Raw genomic sequence first — 17,564 nt, 5'->3', positions numbered from 1 at the left:
TCCTAGTGGCCATTTGGCCCATTAAGAGGTGGTTTTGGATGTCCTCACCTAAGAAGCCCAAGCTTGGTCTGGTCATGTGGAAGCTGGACAAGCATCTGTCTAGGATGCCTCACTTGCTCAGCAAAGACGTGGTGAGTGCCCAGCAGAAACCAGTGCTGCCCCAGGCCTGTCATTCTCTGCCACTCTCTGCCACCTTCCTTTGTGTTTCTTTGTTGACATGTGTCCTTCATGATGCTGGCATTATTATAACTTCTTTATTTGATGGTATTTTCCTATACCCTCTCCCACTAGATTGTAAGCCCATTGAGGACAGGGACCTCATCTGGCTTGTTATTGCTAAACCCCTGTGCCTGGCACAGTGCCTGCCACATATACATAGTAGGTGCTGCTCAATGAATGTCTGCAAACGAACAAACTGGGACTAAACTTGGAACATGAATATCACGTTCCAAGCTAATGTATATAAGCCACGTTCTAAGTGATTTTTTAAGAGACAGGGTCTTGCTCTGTCACCTAACCTGGAGTGCATAATCATGGCTCATTGTAACTTCAGACTCCTGGGTTCAAGCGATCCTCCTGCCTCAGCCTCCCAAAGTAGCTGGGACTATAGATGCACACCACTGCACCTGGCTAATTGACTTTTTCTTTCTTTCTTTTATGTTTTTAATGCACCCAAGTTTTGTCTCACTGATTTTTATCTTGATTTTTTTGTAGAGACAGGGTCTCATTATGTTGCCCAGTCTGATCTTGAACTCCTGGCCTCAAGCCATCCTCCCACCTCAGCCTCCCAAAGTGCTGGGATTACAGGTGCATATATTTAGTAGAATCTGTTAGATAGAGAGTAATATACTTCCAGAAAAGGGGAAGGTGGCTTAAAAAGCGTAGGTAGCTGGTGGTCATCTCACCCTCTGGGGAATTTTTGTTCCCTTTCCAATTTTGCATGGACATTTATCCCACTCACTGTTGGGGGCCTCCTCCGGTTTTCTAACTCAGCCAGCAGGAAGCATTCCCTCAGGATGACATTCTTGGACTTGCACAGCACCTGTAAGTGAAGAGAAATGAGCACCACGTTCGCTGTTTCACAAATCGCTACAGGGCCGTCAGGACGGCTCACAGAAGTGTGCGTGAAGCAACAGAGCCATCTGCTTGTTGAATGCTTTAAGAGGTTCCTGATGTAAAGAAAGGGGAACAACACAGTCAAATATGGAAATTCATGTTCACATTCCACATCCACTGCTTTGCCTACTTACTGAGGCTAGCTGTGTTTTCTCAGACATTGTCCCTGGTTCCGTGCAGCTGCTTCAGAATAAACTGGCTCTTTAAGAATGAGGAGTTCGAGACCAGCCTGACCAACATGGAGAAACCCCACCTCTACTAAAAATACAAAATTAGCCAGGCGTGGTGGCACGTGCTTGTAATCCCAGCTACTCGGGAGGCTGAGGCAGGAGAATCGCTTGAATCCAGGAGGTGGAGATTGCAGTGAGCTGAGATTGTGCCACTGCACTCCAGCCTGGGCAACAAGAGTTAGCAAAACTCCGTCTCAAAAAAAAAAAAAAAAAAAAATGATCCCAGGCCAGGAATGATGGGACTCAGGCTTATAATCCCAGTACTTGGAGAGGCCGAGACAGGAAGATGGCTTACACCCAGGAGTTTGAGACCAGCCTGGGCAACGTGACAAAACTTCATCTCTACCAAAAAGAAAAAAAGTTAGCTAGGCGTAGTAGTGCACGCCTATGGTCCTAGTTACTCAGGAAGCTGAGGTGGGAGGATCACTTGAACCCACAAAGTCGAGGTTACGGTGAACTGTGATCATGCCACTGCACTCCAGCCTGAGTGACAGAGACCCTGTCTCAAAAAGAAAAAAATGGGCTGGGCGTGGTGGCTCAAGCCTGTAATCCCAGCACTTTGGGAGGCCAAGGTGGGCGGATCACAAGGTCAGGAGATCGAGACCATTCTGGCTAACACAGTGAAACCCCGTCTCTACTAAGAATACAAAAAAATTAGCCGGGCGTGGCGACGGGCGCCTGTAGTCCCAGCTACTCGGGAGGCTGAGGCAGGAGAATGGCGTGAACCTGGAAGGCGGAGCTTGCAGTGAGCCGAGATGGCGCCACCGCACTCCAGCCTGGGTGACAGAGCGAGACTCCGTCTCACAAAAAAAAAAAAAAAAAAAAAATTACCTCCAAGATAATGTTGTTAAGTGAAAAAAGCAAGATGCAGAACCACACACTGTGCTCATTATTGTGCAAAGAGAAAGAAAAAAAAAAAAGGAGATTCACGTACACACATCCTGTGTGATTCCTGGAAGGACACACAATACAAAAGTGAGCAGCTGGTTCTCAGGAGAGAGACTTGCTGACATGGGACCCAGGGCACTAGCTTTTGGACTGTTTGACTTTCGCCCCTGTGCATATATTTTTTAAAATAATCTGTATCACCAAAAGTCCTTAATTTTTTAAAAAATTTAATTCTCTACTAGAAAAATAATATTTTCGCTATATATATAACATGGAATATTATTCAGTCTTCAAAAGGATGATTCTGACATATTCCACAACACGAATAAACCTATGCTAAGTGAAATAAGTATTATGCTTATTATGCTAAGTGGAATAAGCTAAGTGAAATAAGCCAGTCGCAAAAAGACAAACACTGTCTGATTTCACTCATATACGGTCCCTAAAGGAGTGAAATTCATACAGGCAGAAAGTGGATGGTATTTCCAGGGGCTGCTGGGGGGGGGAACAGAGAGTAGCTGTTAGTGGAGACTGAGTTTCAGTTTTGCAAGATGAAAAGAGCTCTGGAGATTAACTGCACAACAATGTAAATTTACTCAACACTATTGAATTGTACACTTTAGCCGGGCGCGGTGGCTCAAGCCTGTAATCCCAGCACTTTGGGAGGCTGAGACGGGCAGATCACGAGGTCAGGAGATCGAGACCATCCTGGCTAACACGGTGAAACCCCGTCTCTACTAAAAATACAAAAAACTAGCCGGGCGAGGTGGCAGGCACCTGTAGTCCCAGCTACTCCAGAGGCTGAGGCAGGAGAATGGTGTAAACCCGGGAGGCGGAGCTTGCAGTGAGCTGAGATCCGGCCACTGCACTCCAGCCCGGGCGACAGAGCAAGACTCCGTCTCAAAAAAAAAAAAAAAAAAAAAAGAATTGTACACTTTAAAATGATTAAAATGTGGCCAAGTGTGGTAGCTCATGCCTGTAATCCCAGCACACTGGGAGGCCAAGGTGGGTGGATCCTTTGAGGCCAGGAGTTCAAGACCAGCCTGACCAACGTGATAAAATTCCATCTCTACTAAAAATACAAAAAAAATTTAGCCCGGTGTGGTGGCATATGCCTGTAATTCTACCTACTCAGGAGGCTGAGGCAGGAGAATTGCCTTGAACCCGAGGCAGAGGTTGCAGTGAGTTGAGATCATGCCACTGCACTCCAGCCTGGGTGACAGAGTGAGATTCTGTCTCAAAAATAATGAATAAGTAAAATGATTAAAATGTTATATTTTATGTTACATATGTTTGGTCACAACTCAAAAATATGTTTTTTCTTTCTTTTTGAGACAGGGGCTCATTCTGTCATCCAGGCTGGAGTGCAATGGCACACTCACAGCTCACTGCAACCTCCACCTCCACCTCCTGGGCTCAAGCAATCCCCGCCACCCCAGCCTTCCAAGTAGCTGGGACCACAGGGCATGTTACCACACCCAACTAATTTTTGTGGGTTTTTTTGGTAGAGATGGGGTTTCACCATGTTGTCCAGGCTGGGTTCAAGCTTCTGGGCTCAAGTGATCTACCCAGTTCGGCCTCCCAAAATGCTGGGATTACAGGTGTGAGCCACCGCGCCTGGCCCCCCGGTTTTTTTAACTGAATTTGTTGTTGTTGTTTAACCCATTGCAGTTCCAAACCTATAGTGATATGGAACAGTAATCTGCAAATAGTACAGAAACAAATTAGAAGTGTTCCCTCCTGAAGTCAAAAAGTTCAGGGACCTTCAGCCCTGGTGGGTGAAGGGAGAGATTCAGAGAATTTTTCCTGTGTGATGCCCTCTCCGTGGATTGGTTTGTGAAGCTAATGGCCATGACCCCAGAGGGGAAGCCATTAGAAAAACGCTGTCTCTCGTTTGTCAACCAGACACTTCCACTCCCGTGTTCTCCTCCGCATGAGGCAGAGAGTAGCAGACCCACTTCGCCGATGGGGAAACCTGCCACATGGTCCCCAGCAGGGAAGGGGCTGGGCGGGAACTCAGACCCAGAGAGCGACTGTCTGGTGAATCCAAAGTTAGGAGTTGCTCGTCTATCCTGAGTCCTAAAAGGTTGAGACAAGCAGTCCCAGAAGTGGTACAGAAAGTTCAGGAAGGCAGAAAAAACACTCCTGAGGTGACTATTCACTTGCTCGGTCTGAAAATGTTACCCTTAGGGTTAAACTTTTTATAAACCAAGCTAATAAAAGCTAATTTTGTACAAAACAGTTAACTATTTTAATACAAAATAAGGCCCTTAAAAACTCAAGGTTTTAGGCATGGCATGGTGGCTGAAGCCTGCAATCCCAGTACTTTGGGAGAGTGAGGTGGGAGGATCACTTGAGGCCAGGAGTTCGAGACCAACCTAGGCAACATATCAAGATCATGTATCTACAAACAAAAAAATCAGTTGGGTGTGATGGTGTGTGTCTGAAGTCCCAGCTACTCAGACTGAGGCAGGAGGATCACTCGAGCCCCAGAGGTTGAGGCTGCAGTGGGCTATGATGGCGCTACTGCACTCCAGCCTGGATGACAGAGCGAGACTGTCTCAAAAACAACAGTAGCAGCAGCAGCAGCAGCAGCAACAGCAACACTTCTTAGATTCATGAGATACATGGAAAGGCAAAGAGATTTGGAATTCCACTGGCAGCCCTGGGGGTTAATACCATCCCCAGCCCCCACCTCATGATGTGACCTTGTGCAAGTTGTGACCTGTCTGGGTCTCAGCTTCCTCGTCTTCAGATTATGTCACCCCAGTATATTCTCATGATACCAGAATGAAATCTCTACTTCCCCTGTGGACCTGCCCGTGCTAAGCTCTCAGCCCCCTGTCCTAATATTTCCCCTCATCCAGACCATAGGACCTTTGCACATGCTGGTCCCTCTACCTGGAATAACTTCTGAACCTTCTATGGCCAAAATCATTCTCATTCAGGTTTTAGCTCAAAGTGACCTCCGAGGGGTGTTTTCTGTAATCACCTGAATTAAAAATGTCCCCTTCAATCACAGTTCCTTCTGTATTCTCTTTGTAGCACTTCTTACTGATGGATAACTTATTTGTGTATATATTTATTATCTGCTTCCCCAACTCCTGACTGTAAGCCCCATGGGAACAAGAATTCCATCTTGTTCACTGATGGCCTCCAGAGCTGGTACCCAGCGGGGCACCATACACATTTGAATGGTTTGTTGAGTGAAGTGTCCACACAGATTATCTTAAATGTCTGTTCTGGCCATGACATGCCAGAGTTCTAACACAATGCATGGAAAAGAAAAATCCAGAAGGCAAATTCTACCAAAATCACTATCATGGGTAATATTTCAAAATCATCAGAAACACATAAGTGTTAGACTTACTTCTTTCAGATGTCTGTAAAGAAGATCATTGTTTTTTTCCAAGAATCCTGTAAAGCATTGAATAAAAATTTTTTTAATCAATGGCTCTGCCTAAAAATACAATTCCATCCCAACTCATTGCAAAGGGAAATTCTGAAAAATAATTTCTTAGGATTAGCTCATAGTTTCTCAACCTTGGCTCTACGGATATTTGGGGCTGGGTCGTTCTTTGTGGTGGGGGCTGTCCCATATATTGTGGGATTTTGAGGAGCATCCGTGGCCTCTATTCACACTAGATCCCAGTAACACTCTCCCCAGTTGTGACAACCAAATATATTTCTAGATTATATGGCTTGGGTCTGTGCCCTTGCTCAAATCTCAAGTCAAATTGCAATCCCCAATGCTGGAAGAGCGGCCTGGTTGGGGGTGATTGGATCGTGGGTGCAGATGTCCCCCTCGCTGTTCTCATGATAGTTTTCAGGAGATCTGGTCGTTTAAAAGTGTGTAGCACCTTCCCCTTCACTCTATTCCTCCTTCTCTGGGCATGTTAGACATGCTTGCTTCCCCTTCGTCTTCCACCAGGATTGTAAGTTTCCTGAGGCCTCCCCAGCCATGCTTTCCTGCACAGCCTGAAGAACTTTGAGTCAATTAAACCTCTTTTCTTTATAAATTACCCAGTCTCAGGTAGTTCTTTATAGCAATGTGAGAATGTACTAATATGCTAGACATTGCCACATATCCCTGCGAGGGGGTGGGTGGGCGGGTAACATATCCCTCATTGAGAACCAGGTCCTCAGAACTGAACTCATGGCACAAATGCTATACTCAACCCTGATGTGCTGTCATATAAATATGCACAGTCTTTACACTAAGTATTGCACACTTGCCCTAGTCCAACAGCAAAGAAACACACGTACACTGAATATACAGAAACAGGGGACACTGAACCTCAAGGACAGCCAACTGGGACTCTAAATAGATGAGAAAATTCCCCATGACTGAGAAAAAGCAAACTCAAGCACCATGGCTGGTGGTATCCAAGAGCATCTTCAGGCAAAGACAGACATGTCATTTCCAGGTTTAAAACTTGGCTTATCTGTCGACCTAAAACTTAATCAGTTAATAATTACATCAGAAAGTCAATGGCATTATAAAGGCAAAACCAGATTTTTTTTTTTTTTTTTTAAGTTGGGGGAGCAGCCAAGCATCGTGTCTCATGCTTGTAATCCCAGCACTTTGGAAAGCTGAGGTGGGAGGATCACTTGAGCCTAGGAGTTTGAGACTAGCCTGGGCAACATAGTGAGTTTGAGACTAGCCTGTCTCTACACACATTTTTTTAAAAACTTAGCTGTATGTGGTGGTGCATGCCTGTAGTCCCAGCTACTTGGGGAGCTGAGGTAGGAGGATCGCTTGAGCCCAGGAAGTCAAGACTGCAGTGAGCCATGATTGCGCACTGTACTCCTGTCTAGGCAACAGAGTGAAACCATGTTTCCAGAAAAATGATCAAATAAAAATTTAAAAAAGGCATGCATCAAAAGTGTTTAAGAAAAAAAATGGTGGCATAGAAGCAAGCTGGCTTCACTCCCCCCACAGAAAACCAAAATGAAATAATATAGCATGAGATTATTACCAGAAATATCCCAGAACTCAAATATGAGGATGACATAATTCCTGGTGCTACAAAGAAGTAGAAAATCTCAGAGCAGATGGTAAGAGAATCAGATTTCCATATCCATGATGCCCCCCATCTGCCTGGCACCAACCACATGGGAAACTCCCCACCAACACACAGTTTCTACATGGAAAAAAGTGAGATCAAGGTAGAGTGAGTGAGTGTGTGTGTGTGTGTATCCTCACATTCATAGGTATATGCAGAAAACGTTTCTATTTTCCTGGAAGTAGTTACAAGAAACTGTTTATTCTTGTGGTTCCCCCTGAAGGAGAGACTGAGAGTAAAAGGCATTTGAGTTTTCCTTTTGTTCTTTTCTGTGCTGTCAGTAGTTTACAGCTCTATATGTGTATTATCTTTATTCTTTAAACAAAAATCAAGGGATTATCTGCACAAAGAGACTCATCTTATTTACAAATTTTTTCTTTTTGTCACTTTGCATTCAAAGAAAAAACCCTAATACCTGTACATGTTATTACTTTTTAAAAGATTCTTAGAAATATACTCTTATTTAAAAGTAAAAATAATGTTGGGTGTGGTGGCTCATGCCTGTAATCCCAGCACTTTGGGAGGCCGAGGTGGGTAGATCACCTGAGGTCAGGAGTTTGAGACCAGTCTGGCCAACATGGCAAAACACTGTCTCTACTAAAAATACAAAAATTAGTTGGGTGTGGTGGCAGACATCTATAATCCCAGTTACTTGGGAGGCTGAGGCAGGAGAGTGGCTTGAACCCCGGGAGGCAGAGATTGCAGTGAGCTGAGATCATGCCACTGCACTTTAGCCTGGGTAACAGAGCAAGACCTTGTCTCAAAAAAAAAAAAAAAAAAAAAAAAGGTAAAACTAATTTCAAGCCAAAAGTAAAAGTGACAAAAGAAAATGAAGAAGAGTTAGACTTCATCAAAACTAAAAACTTCTATGCTTCAAAGGACACCATCACAAAAATGAAAAGACAACTCATAGAATTGGAGAAAATATTTGCAAATTGTATATCTGATCAGGATCTAGTATCTAGGATATATAAAAAATTCTTACAACTCAATAATGAAAAACAACCTAATCTCAAACATGGGCAAAAGATCTGCATAGACATTTCTCCAAGGAAGATAAACAGCCAATAAACACATGAAAAGATGTTTAATATCATAGGTCATTAGAGAAATGCAAATCAAAAGCACAATGAAATACCACTTCACACCCACTAATATGGTTAGAAGAACATCACACATAGGCCGGGCGTGGTGGCTCACACCTGTAATCCTAGCACTTTGGGAGGCCAAGGCGGGTGGATCATGAGGTCAGGAGATGGAGACTATCCTGGCTAACATGGTGAAGCCCCGTCTCTACTAAAAATATAAAAAATTAGCCGGGCGTGGTGGTGGGTGCCTGTAGTCCCAGCTACTTGGGAGGCTGAGGCAGGAGAATGGCATGAACCCAGGAGGCGGAGCTTGCAGTGAGCAGAGATCGTGCCACTGCACTCCAGCCTGGGCGACAGAGCAGAACATCACATATGGAACATAACAGATATATAGAATGATATAACACAAGCATGGGTGAGGCTGTGGAGACATTGGAAGCCCTAATATGCTGCTGGTGGAAACGTAAAATGGTGCAGCTGCTTCGGAAAATGACCTGGCAGTTCCTCAAAAGGTTAAGCATACAGTTAACATACATATTTTTTATTTTGAGATGAAGTCTGGCTCTGTCACCCAGGCTGGAATGCAGAGGCACGATCTTGGCTCACTGCAACCTCCGCCTCCCAGGTTCAAGCCATTCTCCTGCCTCAGCATCCCAAGTAGCTGGGACTACAGGTGTCCACCACCACGCCCGGCTAATTTTTGTATTTTCAGTAGAGATGGGGCTTCACCAGGCTGGTCTCAAACTCCTGACCTCAGGTGATTCGCCCCCCACTTGGCCTCCCAAAGAGCTGGGATTACAGGCATGAGCCACTGCACCTGGCTGAGTTACCATATCTAATCTAATAATTCCATTCCTAGGTATATACATAAGAAAAATGAAAACTTATGCCCATACTAAAACTCATACTGGCATATTCGTAGTAGCCTTATCTATAATAGTTAGAAGGTATAAACAACCCAAGTGCCTACCATGAGGTATTGATGAATGCATGAACAAAATGTGGCATATCCACATCATGGGATATTATTTGACAATAAAAAGGAATGAAAGCATGGATGAACCCTGAAAAAATTATGTTAAGTCAAAGAAACCAGACACAAAAGGCCACACGTTGCATGATTCTAGTTATAAAAAAAAGTCAAAAAAAAAAAAAAAAAAGGTCAAATCTATAGAGAGGGAAGGTGGATCAGCTGGTTGCCTTGAGCTGTAGGGGTGGGGTTAGAGGGAAACAGAGAGTGCCTGCTAATGGCTACAGGATTTCTTTTGGGGGTGACAAAATGTTCTAAAATGAATGGTGGTGGCCAGGCATGGTGGCTCATACCTGTAATCCCAGCACTTTGGGAGGCTAAGGTGGGTAGATCACTTGGGGTCAGGAGTTCCAGACCAGCCTGGCCAACATGGCAAAAACAAACAAACAAAAAAATTAGCTGGGCGTGGTGGTGGGCGCCTGTAACCCCAGTTACTTGGAAGGCTGAGGCAGGAGAATGGCTTGAACCTGGGAGGTGCAGTTTGCAGTGGGCCGAGACTGCGCCACTGCACTCCAGCCTGGGCAACAGAGTGAGACTCTCTCTCAAAATAAAAATAAAAATAAAATAAAACAAAATGAATGGTGGTAATGTTTTCACAACTCTGAATATATTAATACTAAAATCTACTGAATTGTACATTTTAAAATGGGGTAAATGGATGGTATGTGAATTGCATCTCAATAAAGTGGTTATTTACAAAAATAATAAATACAATTAGCAAGACTTTTTTGAGTGGCTTGAATGCAAGGTTAGGGAATGTTTGGGATGACCGTGCACCATTTCCTCCGTGGACTCGGAGTTTATTGTAAGGCACCAGGCTGGGCACACACATGGCTGTCACCTGTACGACCACTTACCCTTGGTGCAGTATGTGACCTCTCCTGCATAGTGGAGGAGGCGGAACTCCATCCAGCCAATCCTCTTTCGGCCCTTTGGACCAGCCAGCTTACGGCTACGAGACAGAAACAGACATGAGTTGAACTTTTTTTTTCTTTTTTGAGGCAGAGTCTCGCTCTGTCACCCAGGCCATAGTGCAGTGGCGCGATCTCGGCTCACTGCAAGCTCCGCCTCCCGGGTTCATGCCATTCTCCTGCCTCAGCCTCCCGAGTAGCTGGGACTACAGGTGCCCGCCACCTCACCCGGCTAGTTTTTTGTATTTTTAGTAAAGATGGGGTTTCACCATGTTAGCCAGGATGGTCTCGATCTTCTGACCTTGTGATTCGCCCGCCTGGGCCTCCCAAAGTGCTGGGATTACAGGCGTGAGCCACCGCGCCTGGCACTTTTTTTTTTTTTTTTTTTTGAGATGGAGTCTTGCTCTGTTGCCCAAGCTGGAGTAGAGTGGCATGATCTTGGCTCACTGCAACCTCCACCCCCTGGGATTAAGCGATTCTCCCGCCTCAGCCTCTGGAGAAGCTGGGATTACAGGCATGCGCCACCACACTCGGCTAACTTTTGCATTTTTAGTAGAGATGGGGTTTCACCATGTTCGTCAGGCTGGTCTCGAACTCCTGACCTCGTGATCCGCCTGCCTCAGCCTACCAAAGTGCTGGGATTACAGGTGTGAGCCACCGCACCTGGCCTATGAGGTGAACTTTCTACTTCACTGAGACAAAATGGCACCAATCAATATCTGAAGCAAAGAGTGAGAGAGAGATGCCTTCAACCAGTTAGGTCCACATTGAAAGCCACCACACAGGGAGGCTCACAGGAAGTCTTGTTACTTATTTTCTGGCTATAGACCAAGATTTCTTTAAAATTAGATCCTTTGGCCAGGCGTAGTAGCTCACACCTGTAATCCTAGCACTTTGGGAGGCTGAGGCAGGAGGATCGTTTAAGGCCAGGAGCTTGAGATTAGTCTGGGGCAACACAGCAAGACCCTGTCTTTAAAAAAAAAATACAAAAAATTGGCTGGGAGTGGTAGCATGCGCCTTGTAGTCCCAGCTACTCGGGAGGCTGAGGGGGGAGGATTGCTTGAGCCCAGGAATTTGAGGCTGCAGTGAACTATAATTACACCACTAGACTCCAGCCTGTGCAACAGAGTGAGACCTTGTCTCAAAAAATAAAAAAACAAAATTAGATCCTTTCTTCCCATAAATGCTGAGAAATAAAAGTACAGAACTGAGCCACAGAAACACATGTATTTGTACAATGAATTCACTTCTGTTTTTCTAGGTGATGTAACTAAGAACAATTTTATGTCTTACATTTTTATGATGTTGAAAGACTAAAATGCTCATAAAGTATCAGTTTTCAGTTTCTACAGATTCTTGATTTTTTTTTTTTTTTTTTGAGATGGAGTCTCGCTCTGTCTCGCAGGCGGGAGTGCAGTAGTGTGATCTTGGCTCACTGCAACCTCTGCCTCCTGAGTTCAAACGATTCTCCTGCCTCTGCCTCCCGAGTAGCTGGGATTATAGGTGTGAGCCACCATGCCTGGCTAATTTTTTGTATTTTTAGTGGAGATCGTTTTTCACCATGTTGGGCAGGCTGGTCTTGAACTCCTGACGTCAGACGATCCACCTGCCTCAGCCTCCTAAAGTGCCGGGATTATAGGCATGAGCCACCGTGCCTGGCCAGATTCTTGATTTTTAAAAATGACTTTTACTTGAAATTGTCACATAAATTGACAGCACACATATATTCTAAGCATACAGCTCAATGAATATTTGAAAACAATATGCCTGGCCGGGCACGGTGGCTCAAGCCTGTAATCCCAGCACTTTGGGAGGCCGAGACGGGCGGATCACGAGGTCAGGAGATCAAGACCATCCTGGCTAACACGGTGAAACCCCGTCTCTACTAAAAAATACAAAAAACTAGCCAGGCGAGGTGGCGGGCCTGTAGTCCCAGCTACTCGGGAGGCTGAGGCAGGAGAATGGCGTAAACCCAGGAGGCGGAGCTTGCAGTGAGCTGAGATCCGGCCACTGCACTCCAGCCTGGGCGACAGAGCGAGACTCCATCTCAAAAAAAAAAAAAAAAAAGAAAACAATATGCCTGTGTAACCAGCACCCAGATTAAGAAGCAGAGCAGTCCTTGAGAACCCCCACATTGAGCCCTTTCCAGTTGCAACCAGACATGTAACAGCATAAGTGAATTTTTACCCAGTTGTATGTGTTGCATTGCAATGGAATTATATAGTATGTAGTCTTTTTTTTTTTTTTTTTTTCCTTTAAGACAGAGTCTCGCTTTGTTGCCCAGGCTGGAGTGCAATGGCGCAATCTCAGCTCACTGCAACCTCCGCCTCCCAGATTCAAGCGATTCTCCTGCCTCAGCCTCCCAAGTAGCTGGAACTACAGGTGTGTGTCACCATGCCCAAGTTTTGTATTTTTAGTAGAGACGGGGTTTCACCATGTTGGTCAGGCTGGTCTCGAACTCTTGACCTCAGGTGATCCGCCTGCCTCAGCCTCCCAAAGTACTGGGATTATAGGCATGAACCAGAGCACCTGGCCATAATATGTACTCTTTTGTGTCTGACTTCTATCACATTTGTGTAACTTACTTACATCACTGCGTGCAGTTACAGATTATTCATTGCACAGTGATATATTATTCCATTTGTGAATGCACCCCAATTTATTTTTCCATTCTTGATTCACTATATAATTTCATGTGCTTATCCTTTGCAATTTCATTTACTTATCCTTTCAGTATTCTACAACCGGTCTGAGAAAGCCATCACCATTTACTAAGTCTTTACCATGGCCAGAAATTGCATCATTTACAAAACTGGATGGTAAGTATATTAATAACCCCATCTTGTAGCAGGGGAAACACAAATGCAGGAACATTCATCTGGTCTTGGGGCCAGGTACAGTAGCTCACTTCTGTAATCCCAGCACTTTGTTAGACCAAGGTGGGCAGGTCACTTGAGGTCAGGAGTTCAAGACCACCCTGGCTAACATGGTGAAACCTCATCTCTACTAGCACACGTCTGTAGTCCTAGCTACTTGCAAGGCTGAGGCAGAAGAATCACGTGAACCCAGGAGGTGAAGGTTGCAGTGAGCCGAGATCACCCTACTACACTCAGTCTGGGCAACAGAGCAAGACTCTGTCTCTAATAATAATAATAATAATAATAATAATAATAATAATAATGACAATAATAATAACGACAATAAAAAATTAGCTGGGCGTGGTGGCAGGTGCTTGTAATCCCAGCTACTCGGGAGGCTGAGGCAGGAGAATCGCTTGAACCCGGGATGCGGCGGTTGTAGTGAGCAGCGTTTGCACCACTGCACTTCAGCCTGGGTGACAGAGTGAGACTCCATCTCAAACAAAACAAAACAAAACCAAAAAGCAAAAAAGAAACAAACAAACAAACCAGGTCTTAATGACTCCAGCATATGCTCTTAAATTGTCTCCTCCTTACCTCAAAGACTAAGTTAAATGTCTAGTTGATCTTGTGGGATGTGGTACTCTGTATTTGATCTGCATGGTGGTTACAGGCACATACAAACACAAAAATTTATCGGGTTGTACATTTCAGATCTACTCATATCACAGTATTTTATACTTGAATTTTTGAAAAGATTATTTCATGTACATAGACATGTCCAAAATATAATGATCACTGATAAAGGAAGATACAAAATCTTTTTTTAAAAATCATACTTGTGGCTGGGCGCGGTGGCTCAAGCCTGTAATCCCAGCACTTTGGGAGGCTGAGACGGGTGGACCACGAGGTCAGGAGATCGAGACCATCCTGGCTAACATGGTGAAACCCCGTCTCTACTAAAAAATACAAAAAAAAAAACTAGCCGGGCGTGGTGGCGGGTGCCTGTAGTCCCAGCTACTCGGGAGGCTGAGGCAGGAGAATGGCGTAAACCCAGAAGGCGGAGCTTGCAGTGAGCTGAGACCCAGCCACTGCAGTCCAACCTGGGCGACAGAGCAAGATTCCATCTCAAAACAAAACAAAAAAAATCATACTTGTGTCTGAGTGCGAATGGCTCGCAGCAGTAATCCCGGCACTGTGAGAGGCCAAGATAGGTGGATCGCTTGGAGCCAGGAGTTCCCGACCAGCCTGGGGAACAGGGTGAAACCCTGTCTCTACAAAAAATATAAAAATTAGCCAGGCATGGAGGTGTATGTTTGTCGCCCCAGCTTCTTGGGAGGCTGAGGTTGGAGGATCACTTGAGCCTGGGAGGTTGAGGCTGCAGTGAGTTGTGATCATGCCACTGTACCCCAGCCTAGGTGACAAACTAAGACCATGTCTCAAAAAAAAAAAAAAAAAAAAAAAAAAAAAAAAAAAACCTTGTAATTCACTTAATTTCTACTAACAAAGGGCTGGCGCATCTATGAGTGGTATATCATAAAGATATTTTTATGTATGAAGTACTTGTTCTCTTGAAGAACATTATCCAAATCCAAAAAAAATGGAGATACAATGATCTTCCCCCACACAAAATCTGGTCAAATAAAGTATGTACGTTTCGAAGTGTGCATGTTTGCCCACTTTCTCTTCCAATTTCTCCAGGAAACTCAAGTCTGTAGCAGGACCAGGCCGAATGCATTCTTCATCCTTCAAAAGAAAAAGAGAAGCCTCAATCCACAGCACGACATTCCATCAATGCCAAGTTTAAATGCTTTCACCAGCTGGAGCAGAAAGTACTGGACTAAAAGACTGTCATTTCATATAAGTGCAGGTGAACATTCTGGGGGGAGAAAGGGGCTTATCCATGTGTTTGGCTTCTAAGATTTGAGAAGGGGACCATGGAACCAGAGGGCCTGAATATCTTATGAAAAGGCAACTCTCCCACCATCTGACTCAAAGTCTTCCCAAGGATACTCCACAGCTACTATGACCAAGCTTAATGCCAACCTCATCTTCTCTAAACCAGTCATCGCTGACCACGATTACCATGTGTACAGACTCTTGTTGTAGAATAAAAGCTCTCAGGGAAAGAAAGGTATAAAACCAGTTGAGTCAAAGCTTTCGTTTTTCTTAAGTTCATCTTTCTATTTCCTATTTTTAATCCTCAAGAATGATACCATTTAGTTGGCATCTTAAAAATTACAGGTGTGGTCGAGTGAAGTGGTTCACGTCCATAATCCTGGCATTTTGACAGGCCAAGGTGGGAGGATGACTTGAGCCCAGGAGTTTGAGACCAGCCTAGGTCACATGGTGAAACCCTTTCTCTATAAAAAATTTAAAATTTAGCCAGGTGTGGTGGTATACCTCTGCAGTTCCAGCTACTCAGGAGGCTGATGTGGGAGGATTGCTTGAGCCCAGGAGTTAGAGACCACCCTGGCTCAACCTTTTTTTTTTTTTTTTTTTGAGATGGAGTCTCGCTCTGTCACCCAGGCTGGAGTACAGTGGTGTGATCTCGGCTCACTGCAACCTCTGCCTCCCGGGTTCAAGCAATTCCCCTGTTTCAGCATCCCAAGTAGCTGGGACTACAGGTGCATGCCACCATGCCCAGCTAATTTTTGTGTTTTTAGTAGAGACAGGGTTTCACCATATTGGTCAGGCTGCTCTCTAACTCCTAACCTCAGGTGATCCACCTGCCTTGGCCTCCCAAAGTGTTGGGATTACAGGTGTGAGCCACTGCACCCGGCCTGGCTCAACCCTTTTTAAGCCTGGGAAAAAGTTCTTCCAAGAGTTGTAAATGCTGGATGAATAGGCTCTAATGCAACATTAATTTTTCTCACCAGAATGGATATGATTCCTTTATGTCTCTCTTCTACCAAATCACAGATGATCTTGTTGTTGAAATATTTAATTGGCTCCCACTAAAATGACAAAGAGGAATTAATTCTTCAAGAAATATTTAGATGAGCATACAAGTTGGTTTTAAATTGGTTTTCTAAGACATCTTTTTTCAAAATCTAGTTTTTATATTCAACCTTAAACAAATTATATTTTCTGAATATCAAAATAATTTCTCAGGAAATAAGCAGAGAAGGGCTAAAAATTAATCCTCAGTACTAATTAGGAAAATCTCCAATGAAATAATATTTCAATTAAATGTCTTCAGTGGTTGGGCACAGTGGCTCACACCTGTAATCCCAGTACTTTGGGAGGTCGAGGCAGGAAGATCACTTGAGTCCAGGAGTTCGAGACCAGCCTGGGCAACATAGAGAGACCCTGTCTCTACAAAAAATAAAACAATTAGCCAGGCATGGTGGCATGTGCCTGTGGTCCCAGCTACTTAGGAGGCTGAGGCAGGAGGATCACTTGAGCCCAGGAGGTGGAGGTTGCAACAAGCCATGGATTGTGCCACTGTACTCCAGCCTGGGTGACAGAGTAAGACCTTGTCTTAAAATAATAATAATAATCATCATCATCATCATCATCATCATCATCATCATCATCTTTGGCCAGATTAAGAAATCAGATGAGGAGAAAGCATCAAAATGTTTACCTCTATGCCTTCCATTTCATATTCTGCCTGTTCTGCTTTTAGAGTCCTCTCGATTAACAGTTGCTGGAGTTTCTCATTGCAGTAATTTATACAGAACTGTTCAAAACTAGAGATACAAAAGATTTAAATAACTAAAGTTAAATGAAGAGAACCATTTTTTAAAAATTATATTCTTTTTAGGGATGCTTTTTAATAAAGAAAAAGCAAAGTCCTTATTAATAAAATAATTTACTAAATAAATCATAAGAGTCAAGTGAGAATATATTTGCATTTTTATGGTTAGTCGACATCTAGGATGGTCTGTAAATTAGAAACTATGTAAATCTAGAGATTTTCTGGGGACAGGAAAATCAATCTAGTAACATTAGCGAATGATTTAAATCTCGACTGAAACCTTAACAAAGGGCAAAAGACAGGTAGGGAGGTAATGACAAAACGTACCCATTCTTGTCAAAGACTTCAAACCCGTAGATGTCCAGTAATCCAATTACAGTTTTCCTGGTGAAATCCTGGTCAAAATAACACACTCCATTCATACTTAGGTCTTTTCTTTTGTGCTACTCAAAACTCTGTTGCTGCTCCCCCAAACTGGGACTTGGCGCTAAAGCTCACGTCTCCTCTTTCTCCAACAATACAGAACCTTTGGGTGGAAGTAATTTCTCCAGCCTGCTGCTCCTGCCTACTCAGATCCCACTGCGGCTTCCATAGCCATCACCTGTGGAGTGAGACCTTCCCCTTCTGATTCACTTCTTTGCTTCAGCTCTCCTTAGCCTCCCAAGCTGAGGGGG

General features: G+C 44.2%; 1 protein-coding gene across 1 annotated transcript in view; it reads right to left on the bottom strand.

Moving 5' to 3' along the window:
- Window positions 1-17,564, bottom strand: part of MYO1H (myosin IH) — a 77,114-nt gene that overhangs the window by 37,847 nt on the left and 21,703 nt on the right. The window contains exons 10-16 of the mRNA XM_026454619.2: window positions 17,218-17,285; window positions 16,777-16,882; window positions 16,064-16,144; window positions 14,842-14,933; window positions 10,276-10,370; window positions 5,605-5,651; window positions 962-1,042 (exon numbers count right to left, since the gene is read on the bottom strand). Coding sequence (XP_026310404.1) covers window positions 962-1,042; window positions 5,605-5,651; window positions 10,276-10,370; window positions 14,842-14,933; window positions 16,064-16,144; window positions 16,777-16,882; window positions 17,218-17,285 — 570 coding nt within the window. The remainder of the gene's footprint in view (window positions 1-961; window positions 1,043-5,604; window positions 5,652-10,275; window positions 10,371-14,841; window positions 14,934-16,063; window positions 16,145-16,776; window positions 16,883-17,217; window positions 17,286-17,564) is intronic.

This window comes from Piliocolobus tephrosceles, chromosome 10 (assembly GCF_002776525.5).
Source record: "Piliocolobus tephrosceles isolate RC106 chromosome 10, ASM277652v3, whole genome shotgun sequence".
Classification (NCBI taxonomy): Eukaryota; Metazoa; Chordata; class Mammalia; order Primates; family Cercopithecidae; genus Piliocolobus; species Piliocolobus tephrosceles.
This window is presented reverse-complemented; position numbering and strand designations above follow the sequence as displayed.